General features: G+C 38.8%; 1 protein-coding gene across 3 annotated transcripts in view; it reads left to right on the top strand.

Moving 5' to 3' along the window:
• Positions 1-18,900, top strand: part of EXT2 (exostosin glycosyltransferase 2) — a 197,159-nt gene that overhangs the window by 115,047 nt on the left and 63,212 nt on the right. For all 3 annotated transcript variants that reach the window (XM_073017126.1, XM_008000925.3, XM_008000909.3), the window contains exon 10: positions 6,338-6,504. In XM_073017126.1, the coding sequence (XP_072873227.1) occupies positions 6,338-6,504 (167 nt within the window). The remainder of the gene's footprint in view (positions 1-6,337; positions 6,505-18,900) is intronic.

Here is an 18,900-nt window from a genome sequence, read left to right as displayed (position 1 = left end):
GGCAGGCTACTGCCTTTCTTCTTTTAACTGACTTTAGTTTTAAATTTGCATTAATATCAGGAGCCCCCCAGCTGCAGATTGTGATTTGCATAGTCCTTAGCAGGCAGGGTGGGGTTGGCTGAGCATGTCAGCAACCCAGGATGGTGAACAGGGGAGTAAAAGCAGCAACCGCCTTCCTTGTGAGCCAAGTTCTAGGACTGTGGGGAGTTGGTTCATGAGACCAGCTGTACACCAGCAACTCAGGCAATTCTGAAGTAGGCTTAAGGTTCGTATGGAGATAATCTGATAATTTATTTTGTGAATCTGTGGTTGTATTTATGATAGTGATTGGCAGGATGGACTTGGGGTCATCTTCAGTTAACCTGACCATTTTGTAGTACCTTTGCCAAGTTGGAGAAAAATGTCTTTGCTCACATTTCTCTTGGCATCCAACATGGAGAAAACCGTTAATCAATATACTTAAAAAAAGAAATCCATAACACAAGGAGTTCTTTTTCTCCTTTGAGCTGGACTAAAGCTCATACTGTGAAGTTATCAGGTCACCTGGCTCAGCTGTTTGTTTTTCATAAATTCTGCAATGCATTTGAAAAATCATATTTTTCAGGCTACTTTGTATGAATGGAAGGTGACATTTCTATTTTGTCTGTTATAGGTTCACAGGATGAGACATAAGATACAACGGCATGCTGTTTCATTTAGAATTTAAAGGAGTAAGGAAAAAAGACCTCATTTAGGCTAAGCAATAGAAGTTAGACCTGAAGATTTATAGCTATGACACAGTTTCTGTCTGCATTCTAGGGGTCACCCCATATGCTTTGTCTAGACCTCTTCATGTTATCAGTAGAGAAGTGAAGTTCATGGGACTTCACAAGAATCCATTTGTGAAGATGATAATGATGTAACCATATTATATACTTTTTAAATCCTAGGAATAGGAACTGTGCTATATGCTTATTATCTCTAGACCTTAGGACAAGCCTGCAAAGAAGCTATTATTATCCCCATTTTACAAAAATAAGAAAAATGAAACTCAGATTAGTAATTTGTCAGAAATCAACACAGATCTTTCTAGATCTAAAGCTCACGCCCTTTGCACTAAGCCCCCCTATGTCTATTTAGATTACCGTTTAGTTGTAGGAAAATCATGTGTTGTCAGTTCTTTGATTTGGGATCATATATAAGAACTAGATCCTTGTCAGGGACTCAGAGAGACAGAAGAGTAAATCTATTTTTTTGAAAAGACTAATGGGAAGGAAAAAACCTCTTTTCTTTTTCACATATATTTTTCTTTCCTACCTCATGCTCCCTTCTCCTTCTACTGCTCCAGTCCTGATTTTTTTAAAGGTTACCTTTCCAGAATCAAAATTCCATATCAGGATTATCTAAAGGCAGGATATAATTTTAATGCTTATTCTTTGATTGCTGCCCTCTCATTTCTGGCCTCCATGAAAGGGATGCTGTCAGAAGCCTGTGGGAATGCTACTTCTCTTTCATGGAGGCCATTTAATTTGACAAAGGGAAAACATGAAACTGAGAATTCTATTTAGAGTCCTGTCTGGTGGTAATGATGGTCCACAGATAGCTGATCAGTAAAATGGAGACGCCTTTTGCCAAAGACGACTTTTAGCTACTCAGACCTAACTTGCAACAGGGAAAAGTAACCATATATCTTAAAAAGCCATGATTCAGTATATATTTCTACCTGCACCCCATATCATCCTCCTGGGTCTTCATTGCTCTCTAAAAGCTCCCCTTCAAAGACTTCACAGAGGCAAGTTAGTTCTTTGTGGACATGGTCTCAGGTAATTCTTTGGACATATATAGATGAACAGTGTGGAAAGCTGTCTATGGGTTGAATATGCTGTACACATTCCCCAATTGTAAGTCCAGATTCCATCCAGTGTAGAGGTACGTTCATCCTTAATCAAAGTAGCTAGCCTAGTTTCTCTACATAGTGGAAAGAGGAGCTGTTTGTTGCCTTGTGGAATTAACATGACCAAAGTTCCATGTTCTTTTGCTTTATTAGCGTGTGAGAGTTTAGAGGATTCATGGCAGGGATCTTGCTTCTCTCAAAGTGGATATGGAAGGCCTGAGCCAGGGGTATACCACTGGATTGTACCAGATCTCAAATGTACCACTTTGACACTGCTACCTAGGGTTCAAAAAAATGCCCTGGTTCTTTAGGTAGACGCAGACTTTCCAGAGACAGCATGGCTGACATTTACTGACTACCGCCGGTGTGCTGGGCACTGTGTTGCTGAATACTTTCCCATTCATCCTCACAGTCAATCATGTCAAGATGGTGGCGTCGTTATTCCTTCTTCGTAGTTGAAGAAGCAGTCTCAGGGTGTTTGACTTGTTCAAGGTCACATGACAAGTAAGTGGTAGACCTGGGATCTGAAGCTGTTTCCAAAGACTGTTCTTTCTGTGATGTTTGCTGCCTCGTGGAATCCTAAGGCCATAGAGGCATCTTGTTTAGTTTCCACCTGATATCAAGTAGAAATCTGACCTAAGTGAGTGCATTTGAAGTAAAAGGGCACATTGTGCTGCTGAACGCAACACATCTTAGAACAGTTTATACCATCAGGAAGTTCTTATCTATTTTAAGTCTGAATCAGTTTCCCTGTAACTTCTACCCTTCCATTTGTCGTGCTTCTAACTCTAGAGGCCGGAGAGAACAATTCCCTTTTCATTCGATACTCTTTCTGATATCCCAAGAATATTAGTCAAGGTTCGTTTAGGAGACAGAAACCGCATGGTAATTTGAACAGGAAAAATTTAATCTGAAGAATTATTAACTAGTAACAGGATTCACCTACTAAAGGGTAAAGAGAACTCTAAAGATTATAGAAAATAAACTTGGGAGAGCCCCTTCCCCAGCTAGATCTGAGATTCACACCTTACTAATCATACCCACTGAATTAATAAAGTTTACGGAAGTGCCACAGGCCAAAGTTGACAAGCAGGAAACCCAATCATGCCCTCATCTACACATAGAATTCAACAGGAATCTGTGAACTTGCTGGGAAACTGGCTAGGGCTTTAGTGGAGCTCACCTGGAGCTACCTATAGGGAGAATTTTGGCTGAGTTGCTGGTGGGCATCCACAGAACTTGCTGGGAAGCTGCCTGGAGGGGTGCTGTTCAATTCACTGGGAAGCCTGTTGAGGTGTGCTAGAACCTGCTGGGAAGCCGCCCCAGGGAAGAGGTGCTACTTACACTTGCTAGAGACAAGTGCCCCTGCCTGCCTGCCTGCCTGCCTGCCTGCTGGCCAGGCACTACTGGAGCAAGAAGTATAAAAGGCATGCCAGAACCAGGACGAAAGCCACCCCCACGCGCTGCACTGGCCCTTCAGTGCCCTGTGCTGACACAGTGTGACGCCATGCCAGCTGGCAAAGGAGAGATGATTGCAGGGTCCAGTTCGGCTGTCACTAACAGGGCAATGATAACTACAGTTGAAACTGAGAGGCAATAAAGTGATAAGTGGCACACTTCATTTCTTTAAGCATTCTGTAGAAAGCCTGGATACAGATGCCTGCACTGTCTTTGTTATTTCTTCTAAACTATTTTCTGGGCTTGTTGGTACTTCTCTTAACGTTGTGGCACCCAAATCTGAACAGAGTCTAACTCTGATTTCTGAGTGTAATCCGGGTACCCTGAACATCCCTGAGATCCTTTCAGGAGATCCAGGACATGGAAATTATTTTCGTAATCACACTTAGTCATTATTTATCTTTTCACTTCTTTTATTCTCTCACAAATGTACAGTAGAGTTCTCCAGAATCTACATGTCATGAGTGACATCATTTCCCACACCTAATGGAATGTGTGCTTTTATATTTTCATGTATTTCATGTTTTAAAATTTCCTCAGTTTTAATTACTAATATAGTAAGTAGTGTGTTTATGTGTGTGTTTGTGCGCGTGTGCATGCATGCGTGTGTGTGTATCCTATATAAACAAAATCTCTGAGATTTTCAGTAATTTTTAAGAGCATAAAGGGATTCTGAGACCAAAAGTTTTGAAAACCACTGGTCTGGTAGGTAGGGCTATAACCTCCTTCATTTCAGATGTTACGGTACAGGGGTCCCCAAACCCGGGCCATGAACCCGTAGCATCTGTGGCCTATTAGGAACTGAGCTGCACAGCAGGAGAAGCGTTGGGTACCGCCTGAACTCTGCTTCCTGTAGGATCAGCGGCAGCATCAGATTCTCACTAGAGCGAGAACCCTATTGTGAACTGCTCGTGCAGGGATCTAGGTTGTGCGCCCCTTATGAGAATCTAATGCCAAATGATCTGAGGTGGAGTAGTTTCATCCTAAAACCATCCCTGCCCCACCTTCCCCCCCATTCATGGAAAAATTTTCTTCCTCAGAACTGGTCCCTGGTGCCAAAAAGGTTGAGGACCACTGTTACAATGTATTCATGTTTTATAAGGATTTGGAAACTGTAGTTGTATGACAGGGATTTTATTTATCTGATATAGGAAGTAGGGATCGAGCAAGAATAAGAATGATTGCTGGAGAAAATGATTGAACCTTACTAGTTTTGTTCCAGATCCAGAGAAACATGGGATTCTGAAGCTGCAGGTCCTTTTTGGTCTTTTAATGCTAAACAGACTTAAGTTAAAATACTAGCCTTATTATTTTCTGTGTATCACTGGGCGAGTTAATTAACCTCTCTGAGCCATGAAAATACTACTTTGTAAATAATTCCTGCCTCATAAGGTTGTCAGGAGGATTGAATGACAGTGCATCTGTAAAGCATCTGGCATATATTAGTTGCTTAACAAAGTCCACTTCTCCCTTTCCCTCTGCTTATTCTTGTCCTGAGAAGAATGGACTTGCTTAACATCCCATAGATAATGCAGAATTCAGGCCTCCAGTCTTTCAGTCATGTGTTCATACATTATTCCAAAGATATTTATAGATTATGTGCCAAGAATTAACTATAATTAACTGTTGATATTGATGAAAAGGTAGTGGCCCTTAGGGTTATTTCTTTGGTCATGGATTCAGCCCTTTCCCAAACACACTTTTTGGAGCTGATCACTCTGTTTTAGGCTCTGTGCCACAGGTTTAAGACCATGAATCTCTTCCTTGACTACAAGGCCTCTCACTTGCACAGGCCCCTTCCGACACCCTGGGAGTGCCGCAACAGTGTGTTCTACAACCAGTTATATTACAACTATGCAGAAGTAAAATATTTTATATGCAGTAAGTTAAGACAGCTTTTCCCTACTGACTTTCCCTCTATCATACTTCTCCTTTATTATGGTGACTTTGGAGTGGCCATGAGAGCTTTGGGACTTCAAGACCCACAAAAATGAGATTTTTCTACAATGACATGATGGACTTTTTGAAAGCAGTATGATACCTAGCCTTCCTATTCTCGTTTGATAAATGTGTAACAAACTGCCCTCTAAGATCTATGGACATGGGTACTGTACCAAAGAAGTTTGAATTTCATGCTCTGCTAAATGCAACGTTTTAAAACAAAGAACCTGTGGTTCAATTACTCCAGTCATTTCATAGAGTAGAATGGGAAAAAAATATAAGGCAAGTCATGGGTTGGTGCTTCTTTAGTATACTAGAAAATCCCACATAATTGGACCTAGAAATTTGATATTTACTTTGTAAATTGGTCATGATGAGAAACCAAACCTAGTGCGTCAGGGGGAGGGGATACAGTGCTGAGTTAAGGAAGCTACACTCATTCAATGAAACATACTTTGATGAGGGGTGGATTTTAGGGGCACTGAAAGCTGTTTGATTGCATGACGGAGGCGGGCGCGTCGGGGCAGACATCTTCAGCACATACACTGTATTTCCTAGAACAGCTGCAGGCAAGTTTTCAGCTAGGATAGACTTACCTGGAAGTATTTTACAGAGTATTTACCACAGGTGGGTAGAGTTCTGATATTAAAGTCTTGATCCTGAGAATGAGGTAATGCAGACTTTATTTTTCTTCCTGTCATTGTGACCTTGGTCGAGTCATTTGGCTTCTCTGCCTCTCAATTGTGAGTTGAAGCCAATTTGTTCATTCTAGTTAGGACAGTGTTGAGAATTAGTAATGTTACAAGGATTTAGAGAGGATAAATATGTATGTATATTGTATGTGTGTATATGTGTTGTATGTGTGTGTGTATGTACAGTATATATAGTTTTTATCATAATAAAGATGCATCTGTGAGAATCTCCCCTGGCACAGTTGTACCTTTGGATTTGATGAGAGCCATGGATAGAAGTTGATTCTTCTATCTCATTTGTGATGTCATGCTTTTCCTACTTTATCTCCTCACAAAATTAAGAGAATAGTAAATACCTTTTCCCGTTTTCCAGATTCTCTCTGGCCCAAAATCCGGGTTCCATTAAAAGTTGTGAGGACTGCTGAAAACAAGTTAAGTAACCGTTTCTTCCCTTATGATGAAATCGAGACGGAAGCTGTTCTGGCCATTGATGATGATATCATTATGCTGACCTCTGACGAGCTGCAATTTGGTTATGAGGTAAGGAGGTTTTACACAGTATGTTTATATGTTTAATATTAGTTTATATGACTGCTTGTCTTTTCTAAAAAAGAGTATTATATTTCCTTCTTAAAAGTCAGAATTCCTAAAATCTGCCAGTAGAGTCCAAAAGGTGTGCATAAGAGTGTGGGTTATGAAGCTGTTCTGTGAAGCACTGGAGAAACCCTATTCCAAAATGGCAACTGTGCCCTCCACTGGTTTTGGGAACTCCCAAGGAGAGTCCCAGGGGACAATTTCAAAAGAGCATCTATAGCATTTAACAAGCACTTAATTGATGTCTCCTTGAATACCACTTCCCTTGACTCAAGCAGCTGGGCACTGCAACAATAAAAACATCAATAAGTGAAGAAGCTGGCGACGCTGACAAACAAAGCAGACCCTGTTGATGGCTTTCTTTCTGAGTTTTAAGTGGAGAGGCTGGCTGCCTGTCTTTAGGGAGAAACATTCCCTATCACCGTTTATTCAATGAGGCTGATGGATTAGGCTGGGTTCAAGGGTTAAGTATGGAGACCAGTAAAGGTCTCCCCAGGGGAAAGTGCCAGAGTCGAGGCCTGGTGAAAAGCAATAGGAATTGATGGGCCCTGTCAGGGTGTACGTGAGATGCATGATGACGACAGGCGGAGGCCTGCGGCTGGGGGTAGAGGTGGTATCAGACTGAAGCACGCAGAGTGCTCAAGTCATTTCGCTATAGCTGGCTCAGGGGAAAGGGGAGTGAGGTAACCATTTTCTTTAGTTAACTGAGAATTTGTTGAATTTGGGGTTCTTAAATCATACATTTTTTTAATGAAGCTATATTTAGTACATGTATTTATTATAGAAATGTATTTTTAAACACTTAAATCGAAGGTGGATTTTAAGGGAAAGGAAAAGGAATCCACTCCCCCCGACACTATCACCACCACCAAAAATTAAAAGCTCAAGTTTTCCCAGGTTTTTTTAAAAATGTAGCTTCATTTGAGTGTAAAAGAAATTGTTATGAAATAGATTGATATGTAATGCCCTGGGTGATGTAGTTACTGACCAATGAAAGGCATGAGAGTAGCTAATAAAACATACATTCATCTTTTTGGATTTATTTTTATTCGTAGGAGATGACTTTTACAGCATAGTGTCTAGGGTGTTGGATGATATTTCATATACTATTATTCCCATTTTAAAAACAAATTGCCTACTTGTTTTTCTAATCAAGTCATGGAAAAAAGACTAATTTTTTTTTTTTTTTGCTAGTGATTTCTCTCTTCATTGCATATAATGGCTTCAAATGCTACTCATCTGTTTATTTTTGTGGCAAAAGAGAGGTGGAAAAAAGGAATGTTCAAAACAGCATGGCCAAGATGGACAGAGTGCTGTCTCTTTAGTATTTTCAGTTGGTCTAAAGGAAGACTACTAAAAGAAGGGTGGGCTAAATGTATTCCTTTGATTTCTTTCAACCCTGAGTTTGTTTCAGGCAACTAAGAATATGTTAATGAGAGGAAGTTTTGCAGCACTTAAAGGGACTGAACTCGAATCTTTACCTCTTTCCTCTGATTACTTGTGTTTGATTCCATATTACCTCTAAAGAAGTAATTATTAGAAGAGTGAAACCAGGAAGCTTTCTTATCTCTGTTAGTCAGAATCTCCAGACGCTATGGAAGGAACAACTTTGATAACAACCTTGTATATACAACTTACTATGTTCCTGTCAACGTCCTGAGTGTTTCCATACATTATTTATCCATACATCTTGGCCCAGGCCTGCAAAGCAGGTATGTTTTTCTCATTCTGTACTGAGACTAAGTAAGGTTAGATAACTTGCCTATAGTCACACAGCTAATAAGTGGAAGAATTGGGATTTAAATCCAAATTTTTCTGACACTGTGCTGTCTTCCCTGAGGATTTTACTGTGAGTGACATTTGCCTGAGATCAGTGGTCCTCAGAAGTAGTACTTACAGTCATCAGCATATCATTTGCCTGTCACAAAATTATTCTGACTCTAAGGCAAACAAATACATTTTTTAGGTACCCCTACCATTGGTGCTTTAGGGCCTCTGTGCCTAAATTCCTGCTCTATCACTGACCGATTTATGATGATGAACAGGTTATTTAATCTCTCTGGAACATAGTTCATTCTTATATAAAATGGTAATGACAGTATCTACTTCATGAGGTTATTATTTGCATTGGATGAAATTACATAGTGCCTCCCACATGGAAAGTGAGATTCCCCAGTCTAAGTTGGATTCAGAGCACTCTGTACCTCTTTGTGAGCAAATAATGGTGAACTATGTTGTTTAGTGTCTTTTTTTCCTTTTGGAATGTAATCACCAAAGGGCAGTAAGTACACCTCCTGTGTGATGGACAGTAGACTGTACACTTTACAGATGCCATGTTAGCTGCTGCTGCTGTTATCATTATGACTACTGCTATTTTCATTATTCCATTCATGATTCTACTATGATTCATGAAAGAGATTGTTGTTTTCATTATTCAGAAGGGACATTTCTATCTTGAAGAAGGGACTCAGTTTAGTGTTGAATCAAGAGACAAAAGATCATGATGCTCCTAAATCCTGCTTTTTATGCTGAAGCCTAGGATTGATTTTCATGCAGGAATTGGGAGCAGGCTTGACTGATTAAGGGAATAAATAAGTAAATATTTACATCCTAGGGGAGTTATATTGGATCCCAGAACTACTATTTTGTGGTGTTATCACAGTCCCTTGGGATTATATCTGTCTTGTTAATCTCTACTCATCCTTCAACACTCAGCTCGGCTGTTGCTATCTCAAAGAAGCTTTCAGAGAGTCCCCAGTCAGGTTGGGTTCAGAGCACTCTGTATGTCTTTGTGAGCAAATAATTGTGAACTATGTTGTTATAGTGTCTGTTTTTCCTTCTAGAATGTAAGCAGCAAACGGCAGGAACCATGGCTCTCTTATTCATTGCTGTGTCCTCTGTGCCTAACCCAGTTGATTGCATTCAGTAGTTAATTCAGTAACATTTGATTAGTGAATAAATCTCCCTTACCAACACACATATGAAAGATATAGAAAAGATTATTCTGGCCTGTATGCCCTTCCACTTTACCATGATCCATAATCTGGTTACATCCATTTTGGAAAACAGTTTGGAGTTTAAAATGTTAAACATACATCTACCTTATGACCAGCCATTCTTCCCATGGGTATTTACCCTAGAGAAATGACAACATATGTCTGTACAAATACTTGTACGCTAACGTTGAAAGCAGCTTTTATTTGTAATAGGCAAAAACTGGAGAAAATAAAACAATGTCTATCAACAGTTGACTAGATAAACATTGTGATACACCCATAGAGTAGAATATGGCTCAGTAATAAGTAAGAAGTAACTATTGATACATGCAACAGCATGGACATTTTTCAAAATAATTATGCTAAGTTAATGAAGCAGGATGAAAAAGAGAACATACTTTATGATTCCATATATATGAAATTCTAGAAAGTGCAAACTAACCCTAGAGATAGAAAGATCAGTGGTTGCCTGGAAGGTAAGTGGGAAGGGTCAGCCTGTAAAGGGCAGGAGGGACGAATAACAGAGGGGTACAAAAAACTTTTAGGGGAAGTGGATATGTTCATTATTTTAATTGAGGTAATGGTTTTACTGGTGTATACAGATGCCAAAACATGTCAAATTATATACTTTAAATAACTACTTATTGTATATCAGCTATATTTCCAAAAAGCTAAAAGAAAAGTTACTTATACTCTAGCAGTAGCATAAAAACTGAAATACTTGAAAAATTCAACAAAATGTGTGCCAGATATGTTTAGTGAAACCTAACAAATGTTGTCAAGAGAAATTGAAGAACAACTTCATAATTGGAAAGATATAGCATGCTTGTGGATCCAAAGACTCAGTATTATTACCATGTAAATTCTCCCCAAATTGTATAGATCCAAAGAAATCCAATCAAAATCCCAGAAGGCTTTTTGTTATTGAAATTGACAAGCTAAAATTTAAATGGAAATGCATCAGACCCGAAAAAGTCAAAGCAATTAAAAAAAAAATAACAAAGTTGCAGGACTTACACTCCCTATTTTCAAACTTGCTATAAAGCTACAGTAATCAAGACATGATAGTATTGGGATAAATTTAGATATATAGGACAATGAAACAGAATAAAGAGTTTAGAAATGGACCACACATGTACACTTGGTGGGAATGTAAATTGATACAACTGTTTTGGAAAACAGTATAGATGTTCCTTAAAAAACTAAAAATAGAACTACCATATGATCCAGCAACCCCACTTCTGGGTATACATCCAAAGGAATTGAAATCAGTATATTGAAGAGATATCTGCACTCTCATATTCATTGCAGCGTTGTTCACAATAGCGAAGATATGGAATCAACCTAAGTATCCATAAACAGATGAGTGGATAAAGAAAATGTGATACATATGCACAATGGAATACTATTCAGCTTGAAAAAAGAATGAAAGTTTATCATTTGTGACAACATGAATGAATCTAGAGGACATTATGCTATCTAGAGGGCAGGCACAAAAAGACAAATATTGTATTATCTCACTAAATGTAGAATCTAAAAGTCCGACCTCACTGAAATAGAGAGTAGAATGGTGGTTACCAGACGTTGGAGAAAAAGGCGGGTAAAGGGGAAATATTGGTCAAAAGTTATAAAGTTTCAGTTAGAGAGGAGGAATAGTTCTGATGATCTATTCACAGTAAGGTGACTATAGTTAGTAATGATATATATTATATTTCAATATTGCTAAAAGAATGGATTTTAAATTTTTCCACCACAAAGAAATAAATATACAAGGTGATGGATTAGTCTGATTTGCTTATCTACAATGTGTATGTGTATGGAGCTATCACATTGTACCCCATAAATATATACAATTATTACTTGTCAATAAGAATAACTTTTTTAAAAAAGCTGAATAGGATTAAGCAGAGGGGGAAAGGGTGGGTTGAGCAAAAATTACTGCTTGAAGCATTTTTTAAAAGATGATATAGGCTGGGCACGGTGGCTCACACCTGCAATCCCAGCATTTTGGGAGGCTGAGGCAGGTGAATCATGAGGTCAGGAGTTTGAGACCAGTCTGGCCAATGTGATGAAACCCCATCTCCACTTAAAATACAAAAAATTAGCTGGGTGTGGTGGTGCGAGCCTGTAATACCAGCTACTCAGGAGGCTGAGGCAGGAGAATCACATGAATCTGAGAGGCAGAGGTTGCCATGAGCCAAGATCGCACCATTGCACTCCAGCCTGGATGACAGTATGAGACTCCATCTCAAACAAAAAAATAAAATAAAAATATAAATAAATAAATAAGTAAATAAAGGATGATATAGAGATATAAGATAACACACAAAAAAGTCCTCAACATCATAGTCATTACAGCAATTTTAAAATAAAAGCACAGTGAATTTACCACTGTATCTCCACTAGAATGGCTATAAGTAAAATTAAAAAGAATGACAATACTGAGTATTGATGAGGCTGTGGAGCAACTTGAACTCATACATTACTGGTGAAAAATGTGAACTGGTACAACCAATTTAGAAAACAGTTTGGCATATAAAACATTTTTTATATGACCCAGCTTCCAAAAGAAATAAATATGTGCAGACATATGTCTACATAAAGACTTATCCTTATAAGATCCCTAAACAAGAAACATCAGCTGGTAATGGATAAACAGAATGTGGAATATCTATACAGGGGAGTACTACACAGCAATAAAAAGAAAGAAATGGATACATGCAGCAACATGGATAAATCTCAGAAGTGTTATGCTAAGTGAACAAAGTCAGAGGTTGGAGGCTACTGACTGTATGACTCTATGTATATGAAATTCTAGAGTAGAAAAAACTAAATTGCCAGGGCTAGGGGATGGGATCGACCACAAAAAAGCAAGAAGCTTTTCAGGTGATGGAAATGTTTTATATTATGATATGGTGGTGGTTATAATAATTGTATACACTTGTCAACACTCAATGAATTATATCTTTAAAATTGATAGTTTTTATTGTAAGTAAACTCTTTCAAAACTGGAAAAAAATTTGTGGGATGCAGCTAAAGCAGTGCTTATGGGAAAATTATAGCATTAAATGCTTATAAAAAGAAGTGAAGTCTAAAACAGTGACCAAAAGTTCATTCCATTTTAAGAACCTAGAAAAAGAAGAGTAAATTAAACTCAAAGCAAGTAGAAGGAAGGAAGCAAGGTAAATGCTAAATTAGTGAAACACCAACAGAGAAAATTTACAGATCCAGCATCTTATAGCAATAATCAGAGTGTTCCAAAATTACTCATCATACCAGGAACCAGGAAAATTGCAACTTCAATGAGAAAAGATAATTAACAGATGCCAACAAGACGACACAGATGTTGGAATTATCTGATAAAGATTTTTAAAAGGTTATCACAAAAAAAGGCTCTAATAAGCAATTATGAGTACTGTTAAAACAAATGGAAAACAAAATTTCAGTAAAAAGAAGATATAAAGAAGAACTAAATGGAAATTTCAAAACTGATTACAATACCTAAAATTGAAAACTCACTGGATGGGCTCAGTAGGAGAATGGAGATAACGAGAAAAAACTGGAGAACTTGAAGATAAATCAATAGGAATTCTCCAGTGTAAACAACAGAGAAGAAATAGATTGGCAAAAAATGAACAGAGCTTCAGGGACTTGTGGGACAATCACAAAAGATATAATATTGTGTCATTAGAATTTCAGAAGAGAAAGATTGTGGGACTGAAGAAACATTTGAAGAAATAATGGCTAAAAACGTCCCAAATTAGCAAGAGACATAAATGTACAGACTCAAGAAGCTGAACCAACTATAAACACGCAAAGAATAAATAGCATAAATTGTATAACCTGAATAAATTGTAACAATACTTCTTATTTCAAATAGTAATTAGAAAAGAAGAAAAATAAACTGGTTTATATATCCAAGTATATATACATAAGGAAAGGAGAAAATATACATAGGTACCACATTCTTTGCTTCTGTTGCTTGATCTCCAGACCATAGTTAATATTTGTAACTTTCTTCTATCCATTCCATGTTCCCTTCCTTCCCAACCAGCACCCTTGCATGTTTACTACAGACTCAATTTCTTTAATGTCTCTAATACTATTCAGATTTTCTTCTTGTATTGGTTTTGATAAATCGTATTTTCCAAGGAATTGTTCATTTTTTCTAAATTACAAAATGTACTGGTATAAAGTCACTCATAATATTCTCTTATTGTTTAAAGCCTGTAAGATTTGGAATGATATACTCTTTTTCATTCTTGATACTGGCAATTTTTGTTTTATCTCTTTCTTGATGAATCTTGTTGCAGATTTATCTATAATCTTTTCAAAGAATTGATTTTTTTTTTTTTTAAAGACAGAGGGTCTCACTTCATCACCCAGGCTGGTGTGCAGTGGTGCAATTGTAGCTAACTGTAACTTCAAACTCCTAGGCGCAAGTGATTCTCCCGCCTCAGTCTCCCCAGTTGCTAGGACTACAGAATTGTCCCACTATACTAATTTTTTTTTTTTTTTTTTTTTTGGTAGACGGGGTCTGGCTATGTTGTTGTGGCCTGGTCTTGAACTCCTGGTTTCAAGCAATCCTCCTGCCTCAGCCTCCCAAAGCACTGGGGTTACAGGCATGAGCCACTCCACCTGGCCTCAACTTTTAATTTTTGTTGATTTTTCTCTTGTGCTTTTTTTTGTATTTAATTACTACTCCTTTCTTGATTACTTTTTTTCTCTTCTTTGATGAATTTACGTTGCTGTTGTTTTCTAGCCTTTTGACTTGATAGATCAGCTCATTGAGTTCAATATTTGTTTTTCTAATATATGCATATAAAGCTGTAAATTACTCTTCAATTGCTGCCTTAGGTGCATTTCCAAATTTAGATGTGTCATATTTCTATTGTCTTTAAGCTCAAAATATTTTCTGATTTCCATTGTATTATCTTCTTTGACCCATAGTTATATAAAAGTACATAGCTTATTTTTGTCAAATGTTTAAGTTAATAGTTTTCTTACGGATTTTCGGCTTGATTCTACTGTGGTCAGAAAATATACCCTACGATTTTATTATTTTGGAATTTGTTGAGACTGTGTGGCCCCATGAAAGGTCTGTTTTGGTAAATGTTCGATGTGTGATTAAAAAGAGGGCACATCTGCCTCTGTGGATTTAATGTTCTTACTAGGCCAGTTAGGTAAGTCTAGCTACCTCAGCACCTTTAGCATAATCGAAATATCCCCTTGCCCTTGCTTGTTCTCTGAAATAAGCATCTCTATTTCTTCTTTTTTCTGTAGCCTTTATCATTTCTGTAATAGTTAAATTCATTATCCTACTTAAAATTAAAAATGGTTTAAATACAGTATTTACTATAAGAGAATCAAAGAGAAATCATGCAGCAGACCTTTTTAGCTGTTGCCCCAAAGAAATTTTAAGAGGCCTGGAGAGACAGCAGTCTCCCATTTGGGAATTTTTAAGAAAAGGAAGCCCGCAATCCCCCAGCATTTAGAGTGGTTTTCCTAGTTCTGCTTGGACACAGAAGAATAGACCAAGTGATTTCCTGAGATCCCTTTGGGTGTAATGATTCTAAGCCATCAGAAGTACAGCCAGATCTGTAAGGTGTGATTCTGTGTGGAAAAGTACCAAACTTCAATGCATAAAAAATGTCAGATTCCTTCACTTTCTTGTGGAACACAGAGAGACTGTGTGTGTTAAGATAAGGGTGTATTTGCAGGTGATAGCCAACAGCATATTGAAATTGAAGAAAGAAATCAAGAAGTTATTTTAATGGAGGAGACAGAGCCAAATATGGTGAACCAGATCTTACTTCGTTCAGGATTCTAACGATGCCTGTCTTGAGGAATAACATGTAGATTCAAGTCCTAGACTTCCAGAATGTTTTTCACAAGTGCGAAGGCATCCTAAGGCAGTGCTTATGTTAAAGAGTTGGAAGAATTGATTTACAGAGACCATTTTAAAGCAACTGGCTCCAGGTCTTGCTAAAGGAACATAAAGCAGTAATTAAAGGCCAGTTCACAGATTGCACACTTCCAAGAGCTATGAGAGAAACTTGGGCCTAGTGTAAGAGGGAAGAGATGTAAGATAAATGATGAGGGGAGATCTACCTGGATATTAGCTTGCAAATTGATAGTGAACTCTAGAATCACTCTCCAGGAGAAAGTTATTAGAGCCACAATAGTCCTTTCTCCATCCTTTGTCAAGTCATTGCACAAATAGATGATGCCAATACGCCATATTGGGATACACAGACGAGGCTGTGGCACACTAGATGTGAACCACCCGAGGCCTCACTGCTGATGGGTGAGGATTAGATCTTTACATGCTCATTACCCATTCATAGCACCCTAGTCAGAAAGCTCTGTTTAAAAGAAACACAGTGTCAGAATGTGAAGATCTTAGGATCATCCTGTCACTTCAGGCTTTATTGCTGAGAAAACTGAAGGGCACAGGGGTTAAGTTACTTCTTTGGGGTGTTAAATGTACATTGAATATAACCCTTAAAGGCACACCATAGCAAGTTCTTGGGAATGAAAGGCTAGACCGTGTAGGAAAGCCTGTTTTCTTCCAGCGTCTGTGACTTGAGCACACAGACATTTGGACCGAATACCGGGTATCATTATTTATTTAATTGGAAGACAACAGAGGGGTTATTTGTGTGTTTATATGGGTCGTATTTCCTGTTGGAAGGCAAAGGGCTTTGGGAAATGTTCCATTCTCTCTCCAGCCCTGAAATCAGGAGCGCTCTCTGGCCCTGCGTGTCTCTGACTTGTTTGACAAGCTCTAGTGAGCTACCAGATGTGGAAATTCTTTTCAGCCTGGGATAATTTATTTATCTGTTTATGTATTTTACTAGGAAAGTATCTATTGAGTTCTTGATACTCATTTGCGAGGGACTCCTAGGGGAACAGTAGCAGCGTATAGTGTTACTTGAATGTTTGATTTTTTTTTTTCCAAGGCTGTCTGCTTTTATTTCAGATCTGAGAGCTGGGAAATAAAAAGCAACTTATTCCTCCGCCCCTCCTCCACCTTTGAGAGAGACAGCTTAAAACATGTGGCAGAGAATGAGCCATGGAGACTTGGCTGAATGTATGAATCTGTGAATTTATTTTTCCTTTCATTCTTTGATCCTCATTTCCAACCATAAAAATTACTAGTAACACTTAAGTGTTGAACATTTTCACCTGAGAGATGTGAAATGCTCTTGGCTAAGAATATCCATTATAAAGTCAGTGAATGAATTCCTGTTCATGTGAGAATAGGAATTCACCAAGAGCAACTGTGTGTCGTTAGGCACACAAAATACTGATGCTCTCCCTTTTACAACCTGGGTATCCTATAGGTGGTAGCGTTGGTAATACCTCCTGGGTGTTAATACATTGTGAGAATTTATTTGTATTACTTTGTTCACAACTTCCCAAGGTAATAACAAGTAAATACTCTCAAAGAACCATGGAAGACCACAAAATAGCGTGGAATGCCCCAGTTTTTTCATGAGAACATAAAACCATCTTTGAGTGGGGTTTCTTGCTACAGGAAGCACCGAGTAGAAAGACACCAAAGGAGAATGGGCTTGGTGTGTTGGTAGCACAGGGAAGCCATCAGCATATCGATGAGGCAGAGTGGGAATTTTGTTTTGGTGAGCAGTGGAAGCTAGGCTGCTTAGGTTAATAGAGGGCCAGCGGAGGCACAGGCTAAGAGGTCAACTGAAAAGTTTAAAGTGACAGGCAGAAAAGAGGTGTTGTAGGTTTGTAGACAAGTATATGGTAAAAGCCGTCAAATCACAGGATGACTTAGAGGTTGCAGAGACTGGAGATTGTGCTAGTGGAAAATCTATAGACTTAGTGTTTGAATGGATTGAAGAACCAAGGAGAAAGAAAAGACCAGCTTACTCCATAGCTCAGATTTAATTAGTGATGAGGGGGCTTCGCTAATTGGAGAATTCCAGAGCTGAGATGCTGTATAACATTTATGTTTTAAACAGAATTAGTAAAACGTATGGCTCTCTATATGTGTATCCAAGGAGAGTAGAAGAGATTATAGAATCTGCAATTCCTTTTTTTTTTTTTTTCCACTCTGTTGTCCAGGCTGGAATGCAGTGGCACAGTCTTGGCTCACTGCAACCTCCGCCTCCCGGGTTCAAGCGATTCTCTTGCCCCAGCCTCCCGAGTAGCTGGGATTACAGGCACCTGCCACCACACCCGGCTAATTTTTTGTATTTTTACTAGAGATGGGGTTTCACCATGTTGGCCAGGCTGGTCTCAAACTCCTGACCTCAGGTGACCCGCCCACCTCGGCCTCCCAAAGTGCTGAGACTACAGATGTGAGCCACCGCACCTGGCCTAGAATCTGCAATTCTTAATAAATGATCCCACTTTTTCTCTTCTCACTACAACTGAAAAATAGAAATGATATATCCTAGAATTAGACTTCATAACTTCTTTAAAAATTAGTAGATGACTGGGTGCAGTGATCCATTCCTGTAATTCCTACACCTTAGGAACCCAAGGTGAGAGGATGGTTTGAGGCCAGGAGTTCAAGACCAGCATGAACAACATAGTGAGACCTCATCTCTATTAAAAATTTAAAAAAAAAAAAAAATTAACCAAGTGTGGTGGCACTCACCTGTAGTCCCAGCTACTCAGGAGGCTGAGGTGAGAGAATTACTTGAGTCTAGGATCGCGCCACTGCACTCCAGCCTGGGCAACAAAGTGAGACGCTGTCTCAAAACAACAAATAAATAAAAATTAAAATGCAAAGCAAGTCTTGGACATGCTTCTCACAGGCTTGTGCTTATGATCCTTCTGATAAGAAATTAACTGCTTACCTGCCTAGATTTATACCCCAGAATCCTAAATGTGAAAATGTGCCTCGGTCTGTTGGGAATCCAGGAGGGTCTCTGCAGAAGGGTTTTTCTTTACAGCACATGGAACCTCCTATCTCATCTTGCCATGGGTGGGCTCTAGGAAAGGCTCACCCTTTGAGTTCATCTTGGGCACAGAGAAACTCGGTTCTTACTTACATAGCTGAGGCTGATAAAAAGGGGCCATCCCTAACAGAGGAACCATAAAACAAAGTACATACCTGCAGTGCATCCACTTCCAATAAATATACTTACTGAAAGTATTTCAGCTTTCGGTGGGAACCAGCACCTCAGATTTTCATTCCTTGACCTCTTGTGTGACTCAGATCGTTGAACCTAAGTCTGACCTAGTGATGACTGGGAAGGTTAAGGAATTAAAGTCTTTCTTTCTTGTATCTGGATGGTGGCCTGTACCCAGAGTGCACTGTGGATCCAGTCTGGGAGTTAGCTTGCATGGCTGCTGGTGTGCTGCTGGCACT

This window comes from Chlorocebus sabaeus, chromosome 1 (genome assembly GCF_047675955.1).
Source record: "Chlorocebus sabaeus isolate Y175 chromosome 1, mChlSab1.0.hap1, whole genome shotgun sequence".
NCBI classification, from domain to species: Eukaryota; Metazoa; Chordata; class Mammalia; order Primates; family Cercopithecidae; genus Chlorocebus; species Chlorocebus sabaeus.
This window is presented reverse-complemented; position numbering and strand designations above follow the sequence as displayed.